Raw genomic sequence first — 15,550 nt, 5'->3', positions numbered from 1 at the left:
GGGAGAACTGCCCATGAGTAAGGAATGGCTGAAATGGTAGTGGGTGCCTCTGTGTCTCAGGAAAGGTCATTGCCAACCGGACAGTGGACTATGAGGAGGTGCACTGGTTCAACTTTACTGTGAGGGCCTCAGACAATGGGTCCCCACCCCGGGCAGCCGAGATCCCTGTCTACCTGGAGATTGTGGACATCAATGACAACAACCCCATCTTTGACCATCCCTCCTACCAGGTGGGTGGCCAGGCAAACATGTTGGGTCCAGGACCTGTGCCTGTTTCTTGGGGCCTTTGAGCACTCCCATCCTGCCAGCCTCTAAGGCCCCTGGGAGTGACCATCCCATAAACAGCTTGATCCCCTGGGTTCTCTGCATCACTGAGTTCCTAGGACAGGCACAGGGGCAGAAGCTTTAGAACTGACCTTGACCCACTCTCTGTCCCTGCCCACTGGGCTCCAGGAAGCCATCTTTGAGGATGTGCCCGTGGGCACAGTGGTCCTGACAGTTTCCGCTACCGACACCGACTCAGGCAACTTTGCCCTCATCGAGTACAGCCTCGTGGACGGAGAGGGCAAGTTTGCCATCAACCCCACCACGGTAAAGGCGGGTGGAGGTCCTAGGTTTGGGGGAAGTAGGAGGGGCCTGGGGTCATAGATAGAAAAACCACCAAAGGTCATTGCAGCCATCCCCCTGTTTCTGGGTCCCACCACCTGGACCTCTGCAGCCTCAGAGGTTCTTTAGCCAAGTCAGCAAACCCTTTTCTCAGAGCTCCAGACATCTATAGACTGAGGCCTTTCTATCCCAGAAGATATGGAAGGAAGCAGCCAAAGTCTTTTGGAACTAGGCCTTTGTAGGCACAAAGACTTCTAAGTCTCCCCACCAGACTTGATTCGGGTCCATGAATCTGCTTTTTGAGACTGTCAAAGGAGAGGCATGGAAAGCTGGGCAGAAAGTGGGCACAGTGTTTGAGCACCTACTGCATGCACGGCTGTATACTCAGTGCTGGGGTAGGGAAGAGGCCCAAAGGGTGCGTCCCCCCTTCCTTAATGCTTCTGTGAGTTTCGGGCTTGTAGCGGGGTAGAAATTCAGGAAAAAAGATGAATGAAGATTTCAAAGTTGCTGTTTCCAGGAAGAGGGCCCCATGGCCTGAGGACGGTTGGTCAGGTAGGACCTTCCCAAGTTGCTGGGGCTGGAACTGGACTTTTCCCCCTCCCCCCACTGTCCCTCCCTGCCCCCTTCCCCCTGCACTCTGCCCTTTCTGCAGAGTTTGGTCCTTCCTGCTTGGTGTAAGCAATCTGACATGGCTCCCGGCCTGGCACTAAGAACAAAGAATAATTATGGAGCAACTACTCTATGCTAGGCCCTGGCCTGGCAATGAGTGCCAGTCTGGGCTGTGGTGCCATCTCCAGGAGGATTGGAGTAGTGAGAGCAAGAAGAGCCACTAGAATGTGAGGTCCTTGGGGGCAGGGGTTGTTGTCTCTCTGTTCATACCGTATCTCCAGAGCCTAGAACGATGCCTGGCACATAGGAAATGCTCAAGAAATATCTGTTGAATAAATGAAGGACCTGAAGCCATCCTCCCCCATTAGGGTGACATCTATGTGCTGTCCTCACTGGACCGGGAGAAGAAGGACCACTATATCCTGACTGCCTTGGCCAAAGACAACCCTGGTGATGTAGCCAGCAACCGTCGAGAAAACTCGGTACAGGTGAGAGGTGCTAACCTGGGCCAGGGACTTTAGAGATTGGGCTTGTGGAGGGAGCAAGCAAACCTTTTAGAGAATAACTGCTTCAGAGTGGGAGCAGAGCCACCCAGTCCCCTCAGAGACATAGTGGCAGGAAGGAGGAAGCAAGAGGTTAGCTGAGTGGGTTACAATGGCTGTGGCTTAAGAAGACAGGGACTCTCTGGGAGAAATCTCTTGTGCCAAACCCCTACTAAGGCAGCTAAACATACCTGGGTATAACCCAAATAAAGCCTGGGGCTCCACATGGCTTGGTGTCTCCATAGTGTCACATTGAAAGAAACAGTCCAGCATCTGGACATAATTATAAAGTAACTGTTTATATCTCTTGAAGAACATTAATGAGGGACCAGAGTCACAGCCCCACTGCCATGCCAGCTCTAGCAGCCACACAGTTGCTCTGAGGCCGGAGTCTCACCTGAGCCCTCTTTCCCCATTTGTTTCCAAAATCCCAACCCTTGAAGTTTTACTTTCTCTTTAGTTCTCCTCCCACCCCCACCCTTTTTTTTTTCCTTCTCCAGTCTGTCTTTTTGGACTTATTCTTCCAATTCCTCCACATAATAACCTCATCACTCAGAGGGCAAAAAAGAAAACTCTCCTGAAGGGTGGGAGAAGGGGAGAAGCTGAATGAGCAAAGATAAATTCTCTTTGGCAGAATTCTCAGAGTCTCTTTAGCAGGCAGAGGGAAAGAGCTGGGGGCACCCGCAGGGACAGTGACATTTGAATCTTGTCCCTTCACATATGCACGTGCTGTGTGGTGAAAAGCACAGGATTTGGAGTCAGAAGACTAAGATCCCACCAGCTGAGCACACTGCATTTTTCATTTAACCTCTCTGGGCCTCAGTTGCCAAATCTGTAAAGGGCAGCCATTGGTGATACCAGCCTCCTAGGGTGGTGGTGAGAAGTCAGGGAGATAAGGGCTCGAAAGTGCTTTGTGCACTGAAAGCGTTCTAGAAAGTGCTGCCGTGAAGGGCTGTGATATGGGTGCAGTCAGGCAGGGGCCCCACAGCCAGGAAAAAAAGGACTCACGGCCTGGTGTGTCCAGAGGACCTGCCATAGTCTGGTGTCAGACACAAGTCCAAGCCAAGAGGATGCCTTAGGGAGTGGAGGAGTCACAGCAATCCAGCATTAAGGTCCAGAGACTAGAGTCAGATTCATAGGGCCGCTGTTGGGAGTAACCAAATGCCAGAGTAGAAGGGACAAGAGGCTCCTGCTTCAGGGCCTGACACAGATTACTTGTGAACCACATGTTGCTGAGTACTTACTCAAGCCAGGCACTGCACTAAGAATCCAGTGTACATAACCACGTGGGTGCCTCACAAGGACCCTGAGAGATAAGATACTATTATCCCCAGGATACAGCTCAGGAAACTGAGGCACAGGCAGTTAAAGAAGGTGCTTGAGGTCAGACTCCAACCCACCAGGAACAGTACCTTGGTTCTCAGCCCCCAGTGGCACCTGTCCGCTGCCATCCCAGCTTACTCCTGTGTGACCCGGTCCCCAGAAGCAGCATGCTCCTGACCTTTGACCTCAACCGCTACCCTAGGTAGTGATCCAGGTGCTGGATGTCAATGACTGCCGACCACAGTTCTCCAAGACCCAGTTCAGCACGAGCGTGTATGAGAACGAGCCAGCGGGGACCTCAGTCATCACCATGGTGGCCACTGACCAGGATGAGGGCCCCAATGCGGAATTAGCTTACTCACTGGAGGGCCCTGGTGCGGGTATGTAGCCTGTCCTGGGAACCCACAAAGCCCCGTGGGGATGGGAAGGGGCAGGCTGCTATGCCTGCAGCCCCACACCAGGAGGACAAGGAGGGATGGGAAGGAGTAGCCAGAGCCATGCCCCTGCTCTCCTGCCCCATCTGCCAGAGGCCTTCCATGTGGACATGGACTCCGGCCTGGTGACCACCAAGCGGCCACTGCAGTCCTACGAGAGGTTTAATCTGACCGTGGTGGCCACAGATGGTGGAGATCCTCCTCTCTGGGGCACCACCATGCTCCTGGTAGAGGTCATCGACGTCAATGACAACCGCCCTGTCTTCGTGCGTCCACCCAATGGCACCATCCTACACATCAGAGAGGTACTGCTGCCCCTCAGGGCCCCAGATCTGAGCCTCCTGTCCACCAGCATCCCCCTTCCAATATCCAGTCCCCCTCTTCATCCTCCAGTCATTGCCTGGGAAAGTGGAAGGGACCCCATTGTGAAGGTAGGAAAACTGAGACCAGTGAAGGGATCAGATGTACCCAATACCACACAGGGCAGTACTGAACAGTGGTTAGTAGCATGGGCTGTGCTAACAAAAGATTTAATTTGAACCCAACTCTTTTACTTACCAAATGACCTTGAGCAAATTACTTCTCTGAGTCTGTTTTTTCATCTGCCGAGTGGGAATAATAATAGTAGACGCCCCATCTCTTGCTCTCAGATGTCTGCCGAGGACAGTCTCCCCAGCCGCCACTTCCCCCATACTTGTCTCAAAATAAACACACATGCCCCTTCTGTCTGTCTGTCTGTTCCTGCTGATACCAATGTGGAGACAGCCTGGGGCTGAGGATAGGCATCAAAATAAAAAACAACGGGAAGTGGCCAAGGTCCTGGAATCTCTCCAGTTCTTTCATTTCTTGGTCTAAATTGCCATCTAAAATGGAGGAAGTACTCTTTTGTCTGCTGTTCTTCCCCTCTTTCTTCTAGCACAGGCCCCAAATGCTCCTTGGTGGTACAGTTAGGATGTCTCCCACTCATTCCTGGCCCCCCCGACTGCAGCAAGTCTCTGCGTCTCTGAATGCCAGTACTAAGGCCATGTTGTCACTCACTGTCCCTTTGAGTTCCCACGGGAGAAATTTCTCCCAGGCCTGAGCTGTAGGAAACACTATGGTTTCACCTTGTGATTTGCCTTTACCTTGTATCTAGTGTCACATCTGCAGTGATTGAGTGGTCTTCTTTGCTTTGCCCACTAGGGAGCTCAGAGTAGTCAGCCCGCCTTGAATGATCCTGCAGGGACTCAGGGCACACACCTTGCCTCCCACTGCTCAGCTTCCAACTTCTTGCTAAGCCTTTTTTTTTTTTTTCTTTACCCTCAGTTTTTAACATGTTCAATCCTACTATAAGTTACACCTTTTTATAAGCTGCTTCAAATCTTTTTCATGAAATGAAACAGGATATAAATTGCTAATAATCTAGTTCTTTTCCACTCCAAAGGCCCCATTTACTAAGTTTTTCCCTCAAGGACCCTGTGTTTGGAAAGATTTATGTCTCCCAAACAACCAGCATTTGTTAAGTAATTATCTATTTGTCATCCTGCTTTTTATTAATTAGATGTAACTTCTATTTGGAGCTTCTGATTGTCATGACCAATGAGATAAACAATGAAGCCATGCTGAGCTGATAATTTTTCAACCAAAAGCAAAGAAACTTGCTCTCTCTTTTTTTTTTCTTTTTGCCCTGGGCGGCCTTATCATGGGTCGATGTACAATTTGTTAGTTTTTTTTATGTCTTAGACTTACGAGAATTCAGGAGATGAGACTCTGAGAGGTGAAGTGGCATGTCCAGTTCACATGGTACATTAGTGACAGACTAGAACCCGGGCATACAATCTCTATCTACCATGTCACCCTGCCTGTGTGCCCCCCTTTCAGCCACCCCCTGGGATGGATGGTGTCATTTGGGGATACCCAGAGTCTCTGTGATTAGGGTAACAGAGAGAGCAAGACAGAAAGAGAGACAAAGGGTGGCTGTGGTCTCAGCTTTTGGACTCCCCTTCTGTCCCCCCAGCCTCAGCATGCAGTGGGGCTGGCGGGATGGGCATAGCTCCAGGAAGGTGGTCACCCTGAAGCACGCTGGGGCCCATGTCAGTGGACAGTGGTGTTAGCTGGAGGACAGGGGGACAGCTAGCACATGCTCAGACTCCAGGAGAGTCCAGTCAAGCAGCCAGCGTGTTCTACACATGCTGGAAGGGGACAAGGACTTTCTGCTACGGGAAGAGAAACAGGAAGGCGCTCCATCAGGGCCTGGGGGCTGGAATTCTCTCAGATGTCCAGGAGCCTCCCTCCCCATCCTCAACCCCTCTCCAGGAGATCCCGCTGCGCTCCAACGTGTACGAGGTCTACGCCACAGACAAGGACGAGGGCCTCAACGGGGCAGTGCGCTACAGCTTCCTGAAGACAGCAGGCAACCGGGACTGGGAATACTTCACCATCGACCCCATCAGCGGCCTCATCCAGACCGCGCAACGCCTGGACCGTGAGACACAGGCGGTGTACAGCGTAAGGGGCGGGGCCCGACATGGGGCGGGGGCGGGGCCGAGGAGGGGCTTTCCTAGCTGGGTGCAGGGCTCCACCTCCCCACCGAGAAAGTCGGGACTTCCAGGCTTGGGCCCTAAGCCGGTGACCGCCCCCGCCCCTCGTAGGCACCAGTCACCCCTGTGACTGCACATCTTTCCCCCCAGCTCATCCTGGTGGCCAGCGACCTGGGCCAGCCGGTGCCATACGAGACAATGCAGCCGCTGCAGGTAGCCCTGGAGGACATCGACGACAACGAACCCCTCTTCGCGAGGCCCCCAGTGAGCTGCCTATCCCCTGCGCCGGTCACGCCAACACGGGGACTCACCACCCTGCCAACACACACGTGCACAGGCTCCCCTACACACACAGGGCCAGTACGAGCAAGTGGTTACACCCACAAATGTCTGCATGCATTTCGCAGGAGACTAGTTATTTATTGAGCAGCTACTATTTCCAGGCGCTACCCAGCGGTCACAAGACCAGAGAAAAATGCCTGGACTCCTGAAGCTGATACTCTTAAATTTGCACACAAACACCCACCCAAGAGGCATGAAAATCAGCTGGGCTTTACTGAGCAGGGGCTGGAAGGAAGCCAGGCAGCAGGGTTGGGGCCCTCCTGTGGATGGAGACTCTCTGGCTTGCTTGTTTTTTCTTCTTGTGTGCACCTGTGAAGTGATGTTCTTGGGTGACTGTGTGAGTCTGTTACTCCACGGGCTGAGCACCCACCGCTCTGCCCGCCGCTGGTCTAGGTGCTAGGGATACTTATGAGGACGTGCGAAGCTCCGCCCTGCCCTCATGGAGGATGTCACTAGGTGACACTCCCTGGGGACAGAGCTGGCATCTCGAGCCTTTGCTCCTTGAGGTTACAGCTGCTCTGCTCACCCCATGAGGCCTGGGCAATAAACTCCCTGAGCACCCACAGAAAGGCACTATGCAGAGCCCCCTGGCAGGGGGTGGACGCCCAGCCTTCTCCTCCTGTGATGACGGCTGCCTCCCCTGCAGAAAGGCAGCCCCCAGTACCAGCTGCTAACAGTACCTGAGCACTCGCCACGCGGCACCCTCGTGGGCAACGTGACAGGCGCTGTGGACGCAGATGAGGGCTCCAACGCCATCGTGTACTACTTCATCGCAGGTGGGGCCCAACAGGGCTAGTGCCAACCTACCCTGGGGCTGGAGATGGCCTGCGTGGGCCCTGACCCTGACCCCGTCCCCTGGTCCCATCCCTAGCCGGCAACAAAGAGAAGAACTTCCATCTGCAGCCTGATGGGTGTCTCCTGGTACTGCGGGACCTGGACCGGGAACGGGAGGCTGTCTTCTCCATCATTGTCAAGGCCTCAAGCAATCGCAGCTGGACACCTCCCCATGAGCCCTCCCTGGCCCTTGACCTGCTGGCTGACCCCACCCTGCAGGAGGTGCGGGTTGTGCTGGAGGACATCAATGACCAGCCGCCACGGTTCACCAAAGCCGAGTACACTGCAGGTGCAGGGGCCAGAGCCTGGGCTTGGGGCATGGGGGGTGGGTAGGTCTGGCCCACCACTTACATCCACTTGACTGCTCCTGCAGGAGTGGCCACCGATGCCAAGGTGGGCTCAGAGCTGGTCCAGGTGCTGGCCCTGGATGCAGACATCGGCAACAACAGCCTGGTCTTCTACAGCATCCTGGCCATCCACTACTTCCGGGCCCTTGCCAACGACTCTGAGGATGTGGGCCAGGTCTTCACCATGGGTAGGAGTCTGGCCACACATGGTAGCCTCCAGCCAAGACCTCAGTCACTGCATGCACTGTAGTCGGGAGGAGACAGAGTCTTTGTGGGCACCACAGGGTGTGGGTGGCGGTCATCCATCCACCCAACCATGTCAGTCCTTTCATTCATCAACTCGTCCATCCTTCAGTAGTCCATCCAGCTAACTAGCCATCATTTGTTCATCCATCTACTTTTCCTTCCATCCATTATTCAGCCAGTCAGCCATTTTTTATCATTCCATTCATCCATCTACTCACTAATTTATCCACTGATCCATCTCTGGATCTGCCCAGCCACCTTTCTTCTTTCCTCTCCTCCTTTCCATTCTCTCATCCATCCATCTGTTATATGTCCAACCTTCCATCCATTCAGCAGCGCATCCTTCATCCTTTGGTTCATCATCTTTCCACCCATCTACACATCTGTCCATCCACCCATCTACACATCTGTCCATCCACCCATCTATACATCTGTCCATCCACCCATCCATCCACCCATCCATCTACCCATCCATCCATCCATCCACCCATCCATCCATCCATCCATCCATCCATCCATCCATCCATCCATCCATCCATCCATCCATCCATCCATCCATCCACCATCCATCCATCCATCCATCTTCCTTTCCATATATCCTCCTATCTTTCCACGTGTGCCCCTCACTGTCTCCTGTAGCAGACACTGTGCTAGGCACTGGGAAGCCAGAAATCAAAGTGGACACTTGTACCTCTCACCTTACCTCCAGCCCCAACACCTTCCTCACTCTTCTGTGTTTATAGGAGTCAATTCAGACTCCTTGGCCTGGCGTTCGAGGCCTCCCCTAATCCCTCTCTCCAGCTCCACACCCCGCTACTGTTCTCAAGGGCCCTGTGCCCAGCCAAGCTGAGCTGCTCAGTTCCCTCACCCTGCTCTATACCACCCTCCCCTGGGTCTCTGCACCCCCATCTTCACTTCCTAGAATGCCATCCCTACTCCCATCTTTGCCTTCTGATACTCCCTCCCATTCTTTGAAATCCACTTCACGGGCCACCTCCTCCAGGAAGGCTTCTCTGACCATACAACCAAATACTATCCCTTCCTCCTCTGAGCGCCTACTGCTCTTGTTTTAATAAAGCAAGGTGCAGAGATGCTAAATAGTTTGTTGAAGGTCACAGAGCTAGAAAGTTGCAGATTTTGAACCCAGGTCTCCTGTCTTCTAAGAAAAGACTATGCTGTACCACCTCCGGTAATGGCTCCACTGTGTTTGTAGAATTCTGAGTTGTGTGTGTATAGTATGTGAAAGAGACAGACAGGCACAGAGGGAGAGGCACTGAGGGGGCTCAGCAGTGTCCCACAGCACAGCACCTCAGGATGGTGCAGGGGAGGTCACTAACTCACCATCCTTGATTCTGCAGCCTACAGTTGTATCTAACATGCAAAGTATTTACATAAAAACTTAGGTCAATAGTTTAAAATCAAGGGATTTTGCATAAAAATGTGAATGTCTGATTTCTCTAGAAAAAGTGAAAGGTTTGCCCCTCCCCTGTGGCAGTAATCAGCCAGACTAAGGCGCAAGCCGCTGCCCCTGGAGATGTGCACTCCTGCCCACGGGTCCCCGTCCACTCTGTCATCTCTGCTGCCTGCTGGGCCCTGCAGCATATGTGCCCTGAGTTACTGCAGACCCATGCTGCCCCTTGATGTGCCCACCTGCCCTGGCCCTTTGCCCCTTCCGGTGGCTCCTGAGCTGCGCCCCTCTTGCGGGCTCTTCCCTCAGGGAGTGTGGACGGCATTCTGCGCACCTTCGACCTTTTCACGGCCTACAGCCCTGGCTACTTTGTGGTGGACATCGTGGCCAGGGACCTGGCGGGCCACAATGACACAGCCATCATCGGCATTTACATCCTGAGGGATGATCAGCGTGTCAAGATTGTCATTAACGAGATCCCTGAACGGGTGCGCGGCTTCAAGGAGGAATTCACCCGCCTGCTCGCCGACATCACAGGAGCCATCGTCAACACTGACGACGTGCAGGTGTCCCGTGGGACCCACCCAGCACTGGGGCATTGAGGAAGAAAGAGGGCCAAGGGCAGGCCACAGGAGGACCAGGGTGTTATGGAGATGTGTGTGTGTGGGGAGGGGGTGCCTGTGTATGCATGACATGGAGTATATGCCCCCCTCAGCCATTTCCTAGCTGTGTGGCCTCAAGAAAGTCCTTCTAGGTCTCTGGGCCTCAATTTCCTCATCTGTAAAATGGGCTGACCCAGGGCAGGCGAAGCGATTAGCATCGTGCTTGGTTCTCAGGATTCAGTAGAGATGGGTTTAGTACTAGGCTGGGGCAGCAGGGGTTCCTAGAAGAAGCCTGCCCACTCCATCCCTTGGCCCGTCCATGCAGCAATGCCTATAGTCCACAATGCCCCTTCTCACCTAGTTTCACGTGGACAAGAAGGGTCGGGTGAACTTCGCACAGACAGAGCTGCTCATCCACGTGGTGAACCGGGATACCAACCGCATCCTGGATGTGGACCGGTGGGTGGGGGCCTTCCCTCAGACTGTCTACCTTCCTGACCTGGAGGAGGGGTGGGGACCCACCAAAGGAGGCACATGCAGCACCCTCAGGCCTGCTGTGTGGGGCTCCTCCCACAGGTGGGCAGGGCTAGTGGAGAGAGCATGGTTTGGGATATAATCTGAGTTCTGCCCCTCTGAGCCTTAGTTTCCCCATCTGTGAAATGGGAGGATTGTAGCTAATATAGGATCAAGCCGGGTCCTTTATGAGGGTGTCAGGAGCCCTGTAAGATACAAAGCTATATTAGCCAGGTAGGCTTTTGTCCTTTGTTTGTTTGTTTGTTTTGAACATTTTGTTGTGGTTTGGGTGAAAGTTTACAGAGCAAATTATTTCCTGTTGAACAACTTACACACACCTCGTTTTGTGACATTAGTTGCAATCCTCTCAGTGTGACAGCATTCTAGCCACTTCCTCCCTAGGGTCCCCATTTCCATTTGCCCAGCTTTCATGCCGCTTCCTGCTTTCTGAACTTTGTTTTTTGGGTACATGCTGCCCTTTTGGTCTCGTATGGTTGATTGTTCTGGGGAGCACATTCTTCACAAGTGTTATTGTTCGCTTTATAAGCCTGCCTATTGTTTGACTAAAAGGTGATCTTTGGGAGGGGGTCCGGTTCCAGGTTTGAAGGGTGTCTAAGGGCCATAGTCTCAGGGGTTCTACCAGTCTCTATCAGACCAGCCAGCCTGGTCTTTTATATGAATTTGAATTTTGTTCTACGTGTTCCTCTCATTCTGTCCAGAACCTTCTGTGATCCCAGTCAGAGCAGTTGGTAGTGGTAACCAGCCATCATCTAGTTCTTCTGGTCTCAGGCTAGTGGAGGCCTGTGTATCATGTGGTCCATTAGTCCTCTGGACTAATTGTTTCCTCGAGTCTTTGATTTTCTTCACTCTTTTTTGCTCCAGACAGGAAGAGACCAATAGTTGTATCTTAGATAGCTGCTTGCAAGCTTTTAAGACCCAGTTGCTACTCATCAAAGTAGCATGTAGAACCTTATCTTTATGGACTATGTTATGCCAATTGGCCTAGATGTCCCCTGAGATTATGGTCCTATGCCCTCAAGCCCAGTGACTCTGTCCCTTGAGGTGTTTGGTTGTGGCTGAGAAGTTTTCAGAACTTTGCCCCCTGTGTGCTCTACTATGTTCATAGATACCCTGTCTATGCTCCTGGGTGTCCTCCCATGTGCCATCCCACGCCTGTTCAGCTGACGTGTCTGCCACTCGTAATTTATTGTTTGTTATTCCTGTTACTGCAAGATTTTGTGTGTGATAGTATTCACCGCTGTTGCCTTTTCCTTTGCATACCTCTCAGAGTCTCCCTTTACCTTGTCATGTTGTGCTGACCTCCCCCTTATTGTGTATTACCTTTCCCTTCACCCAAGTTAATATGTGTCTACTATCTAGTTAGTGATTTTCCCTCCCTCTCCCTCCCATCCCTGGTAACCATCAAAGAATGTTTCTTTCTGTGCGTAAACCTTTTCTCAGCTTTTTAAATAGTGGTCTCACACAATGGCTGTCCTTTTGTGATTGACTAATTTCACCCAGTATAATGCCCTCCAGATTCGTCCATGTTGTGAGATGTTTCACAGATTGGTTACTCTTGAATATCTTATAGTATTCCATTGTGTGTACACACCATACGTTGTTTATCCACTCGTCAGTTGATGGGCGCTTCAGTTGTTTCCATCTTTTTGCTATTGTGAGCAATGCTGCAGTGAACATGGGTGTGCATATGTCTATTCATGTGACAGCTCTGAATTCTCTAGGCTGTATTCCTAGGAGTGGGATTCCTGGATCATATGGTATCTCTATTGCTAACTTTTTAAGGGAGCGCCATACCGTTTTCCACAGTGGTTGTACCATTTTATGGTTCCAACAGCAGTGTATATGGGTTCTAGTCTCCCCACACCCTCACCAGCATTTGTTGTTTTCTGTTTTTGATCACTGCCATTATTGCTGGGGGTGAGATGATATCTCATTGTTGTCTTGATTTGCATCTCACTAATGGCTAATGGGGGGGGGCAGTCCTGGTGGCACAGTGGTTAAGAGATATAGCTGCTAACCAAAAGGTCAGCAGTTCAAATCTACCAGCTGCTCCTTGGAAGCCCTATGGGGCAGTTCTACTCTGTCCTTTAGGGTCACTGTGAGTCACGATCAACTTGATGGCAACGGGTTTTAATTGCTAATGGGAGCCCTGGTGGTGCAGTGGTTAAGAGCTCGGCTGCTAACCAAAAAGATCAGCAGTTTAAATCCACTAGCCACTTCTTGGAAACCCTATGGGGCAGTCCTGCTCTGTCCTGTAGGGTCACCATGAGTCGGAATCGACTTGACAGCAACAGGTTAATGGCTAATGATCGTGAGCATCTCTTCTTGTATTTGTTGGCCACTTGAAAGTCTTCTTTGGTGAAGTGTCTGTTCATGTCTTTGCCCATTTTTCAATTGGATTGTTTGTCTTTCTGTTGTTGAGGTGGTGGACTTTAATTTTAAAAGGCTTGCAGGGGGTGGTGAGCTCTGAGAGCTCAAGGTGGGAGGAGGGCAGGCTGTCCTGGGCGGGACGAGGTCTTGGTGGATGGCCGAGGATGGGAGCCGGGTTCCTGGCCTCTTGTCCAGGGTGATTCAGATGATTGATGAGAACAAGGAGCAGCTGCGGAATCTTTTCCGGAACTACAACGTCCTGGATGTGCAGCCGGCCATCTCTGTCCGGCTGCCTGATGACATGTCTGCCCTGCAGGTACCCCTGGCGGCCCACCAGCCCCCACAGCCCCTTGCTGCCCTCACTGCATGTGGAGGGGCACTGCTACCCGGGCTCTGGCCCAGGCGTCCCACTCGTGCCTGTCCCTCCCTCCCCCAGATGGCGATTATCGTCCTGGCTATTCTCCTCTTCCTGGCAGCCATGCTCTTCATCCTCATGAACTGGTACTATAGGACCATGTGAGTGCCCCCACGCCACCCCACTGCCCAGAGATAGGGCCTGACCTGTCCTGCTCCTGGGACGGCCACAGAGGCAGCAGGGCCGTCTGGGCCTCTGAGATGCCAGCCTGGCTCCCCCACCAGCCCCTCTCTCTGCTTCTCTGCAGACACAAGAGGAAGCTCAAAGCCATTGTGGCTGGCTCAGCAGGTGAGTGAGGGCTGCAACAGAGGGGAGAAGAGGAAGGAGTGGGAGGGGCTGGGCCCAGGCTCCCCCCACCCAAAGCTGGGTGTACCCCTCCTCTTCTTGCCCAACCCTCCCAGGGCCCCTTGCTCCCAGCCCTTCTCCCTGCAGGGAATCGCGGTTTCATCGACATCATGGACATGCCCAACACTAACAAGTACTCCTTTGACGGGTGAGTGGGGTCCCCAAGCCCGGCCCTGTCCACTTTGGGAGCCTGCGGAGGACCCAGCTGGCATGGAGGACTCCCTGCAGGCCCTCAATGGCTGAGGGAACGAGGCTGACTTAAACCTGAGGTGTGGGCGCCCCCTGCTGGGCTGACCATCGCTCTCCCCTCACCCTCTGAAAGGAGCTGGGCTCCCTACTCCTGATCCAGCCCCTAGTTCCAGGCAAAGTAGACTGTGGTCACCTGGTGCAGGGTGAGGCCTCTGCACCAAAGCTGATCCAGACTGATATGTCATCCTAGTTCTAGCGGGATCCTAGGGTGGAAGGAGGCACCCAAGGGTGACGAGGTGCTGCTTTCTACAGCCCCACGCCCCAGCTCTGTGAAACACACTGCAGTTGGCCAGGGGAAAGGGCAGGGGTTATGGGTGAGACAGGGAAGGCATCTTTCCCCTTGAGCCTGCCCCCACCCCACCCACTCCGCACCCACAGGGCCAACCCCGTGTGGCTGGATCCTTTCTGCCGGAACCTGGAGCTGGCCGCCCAGGCCGAGCACGAGGATGACCTACCAGAAAACCTGAGCGAGATTGCTGACCTGTGGAACAGCCCCACCCGCACCCACGTGAGCTGGGCAGAGGGCGGGGGTGGGGCACGTCTTCACCGCTTGCCAAGGAGTTGGGTTCTTTGGGGGTCATTGTCTGCCGTGTATGTATCTGTGTGTTTATGAACGTGTGTGTTTACATGTATGTGCGTGTTTTTATGTGTACGACTTTGTGTGTCTGCGGTGGGACAGGGATCTCCTGCTCCAGCTAACATCCCCTTTCCCCAGGGAACTTTTGGGCGTGAGCCAGCAGCTGTCAAGCCTGACGATGACCGGTACCTGCGGGCAGCCATCCAGGAGTATGACAACATTGCCAAGCTGGGCCAGGTCATTCGGGAGGGGCCCATTAAGGTGAGGCCCTCCCAGCAGGCTCCTGTACCCAACCCCCAGGCTGAGTTTAGACCCCACTCCCAAGGACGCAGGGAGGGAGGTGCTTGGGAAACACTTTTGTTCCCCTGCAGGCTCAGTGACACCCATCCTTCCACCAGGGCTGAGAGGCTCCTGGGCCCTGGGGTTGATAAAGAGCTGCTTCGGCTGCAGCAGCTGAGGCTGAGGTCTCAGGTGTGAGCTGACCTGGGTCCTGGCTGAGGCTTGTCACCTGCTCCACTCCAGTCCTCTATTCTAGGATCGGACACCCATGCACCCTTAAATTCAGTGACTCCCGGAGTCACCTTCCATCACCTCCATCCAAGTGATGGGGTGAGGTTGGAGCAGGCAGGGAAGGGCCTCGGTTGGGGGTTAACCCTCTCCCTCCCTCAGGGCTCGCTGCTGAAGGTGGTCCTGGAGGATTACCTGCGGCTCAAAAAGCTCTTTGCACAGCGGATGGTGCAAAAAGCCTCCTCCTGCCACTCCTCCATCTCTGAGGTAGCGGGGCGGGCAGGGAGCTGTGTGCCGTGCCCCAGCCCTGGGGGTGCTCTTTCTCTTGCTCTCCTGTCACCCTTCTTGGTGTCGGAGACTCCGCAGCCGGGCCACACAGCAACGGCAGGCATCCCGGAAGTCAGGCAGCTGGGTCTGTTTTCTGGGCTCTGCAGGGGGCTTTCACAGGGATGGGGGATCCTCAGATCTTAGGAGCCCCAAGAAGATACCTCAAAAGGGTGGTTATCATTTTGGGAAATTAGCTATCAGGGTCTGATAGGCCTACATGTTGTGTGTTTGCCTGCAGTGGTTATGTCAACATTTAGGCGTCAGATTTTATATGAAAACCCAGATTGCTTGCCAGGCCCACATTCCCAACTGGAATTGGCAAGAGCTGAATATCCCCTACTTTAGGCAGGATGAAGAGGAAACTTTTTGGTTTTGGTAGGCAGGATGAAGTCCACCACACCCTGTTAACCCTTC

At 53.4% G+C, this 15,550-nt stretch overlaps 1 protein-coding gene across 4 annotated transcripts in view; it reads left to right on the top strand.

Annotated features, from left to right (window-relative positions):
- The window catches only part of CDH23 (cadherin related 23), a 528,116-nt gene that overhangs the window by 511,221 nt on the left and 1,345 nt on the right, over positions 1-15,550 (top strand). For 3 of the 4 annotated variants that reach the window (XM_049855780.1, XM_049855781.1, XM_049855783.1), the window contains 18 exons: positions 61-230; positions 454-591; positions 1,584-1,703; positions 3,283-3,460; positions 3,608-3,819; positions 5,810-6,001; positions 6,184-6,297; positions 7,022-7,151; positions 7,247-7,498; positions 7,583-7,744; positions 9,520-9,776; positions 10,174-10,271; positions 12,912-13,032; positions 13,153-13,232; positions 13,379-13,419; positions 13,564-13,624; positions 14,104-14,233; positions 14,441-14,563. In XM_049855780.1, the coding sequence (XP_049711737.1) occupies positions 61-230; positions 454-591; positions 1,584-1,703; positions 3,283-3,460; positions 3,608-3,819; positions 5,810-6,001; positions 6,184-6,297; positions 7,022-7,151; positions 7,247-7,498; positions 7,583-7,744; positions 9,520-9,776; positions 10,174-10,271; positions 12,912-13,032; positions 13,153-13,232; positions 13,379-13,419; positions 13,564-13,624; positions 14,104-14,233; positions 14,441-14,563 (2,579 nt within the window). Of the gene's footprint in view, positions 1-60; positions 231-453; positions 592-1,583; positions 1,704-3,282; positions 3,461-3,607; positions 3,820-5,809; positions 6,002-6,183; positions 6,298-7,021; positions 7,152-7,246; positions 7,499-7,582; positions 7,745-9,519; positions 9,777-10,173; positions 10,272-12,911; positions 13,033-13,152; positions 13,233-13,378; positions 13,420-13,563; positions 13,625-14,103; positions 14,234-14,440; positions 14,564-14,971; positions 15,077-15,550 lie in introns of all 4 variants that reach the window. The other variant, XM_049855785.1, reaches the window with a different exon arrangement.

The sequence above is a fragment of the Elephas maximus genome, chromosome 16, assembly GCF_024166365.1.
Source record: "Elephas maximus indicus isolate mEleMax1 chromosome 16, mEleMax1 primary haplotype, whole genome shotgun sequence".
In the NCBI taxonomy this organism is placed as follows: Eukaryota; Metazoa; Chordata; class Mammalia; order Proboscidea; family Elephantidae; genus Elephas; species Elephas maximus.
The sequence above is the reverse complement of the archived record's forward strand: the minus strand, read 5'-3'. Positions and strand labels throughout refer to the sequence as shown.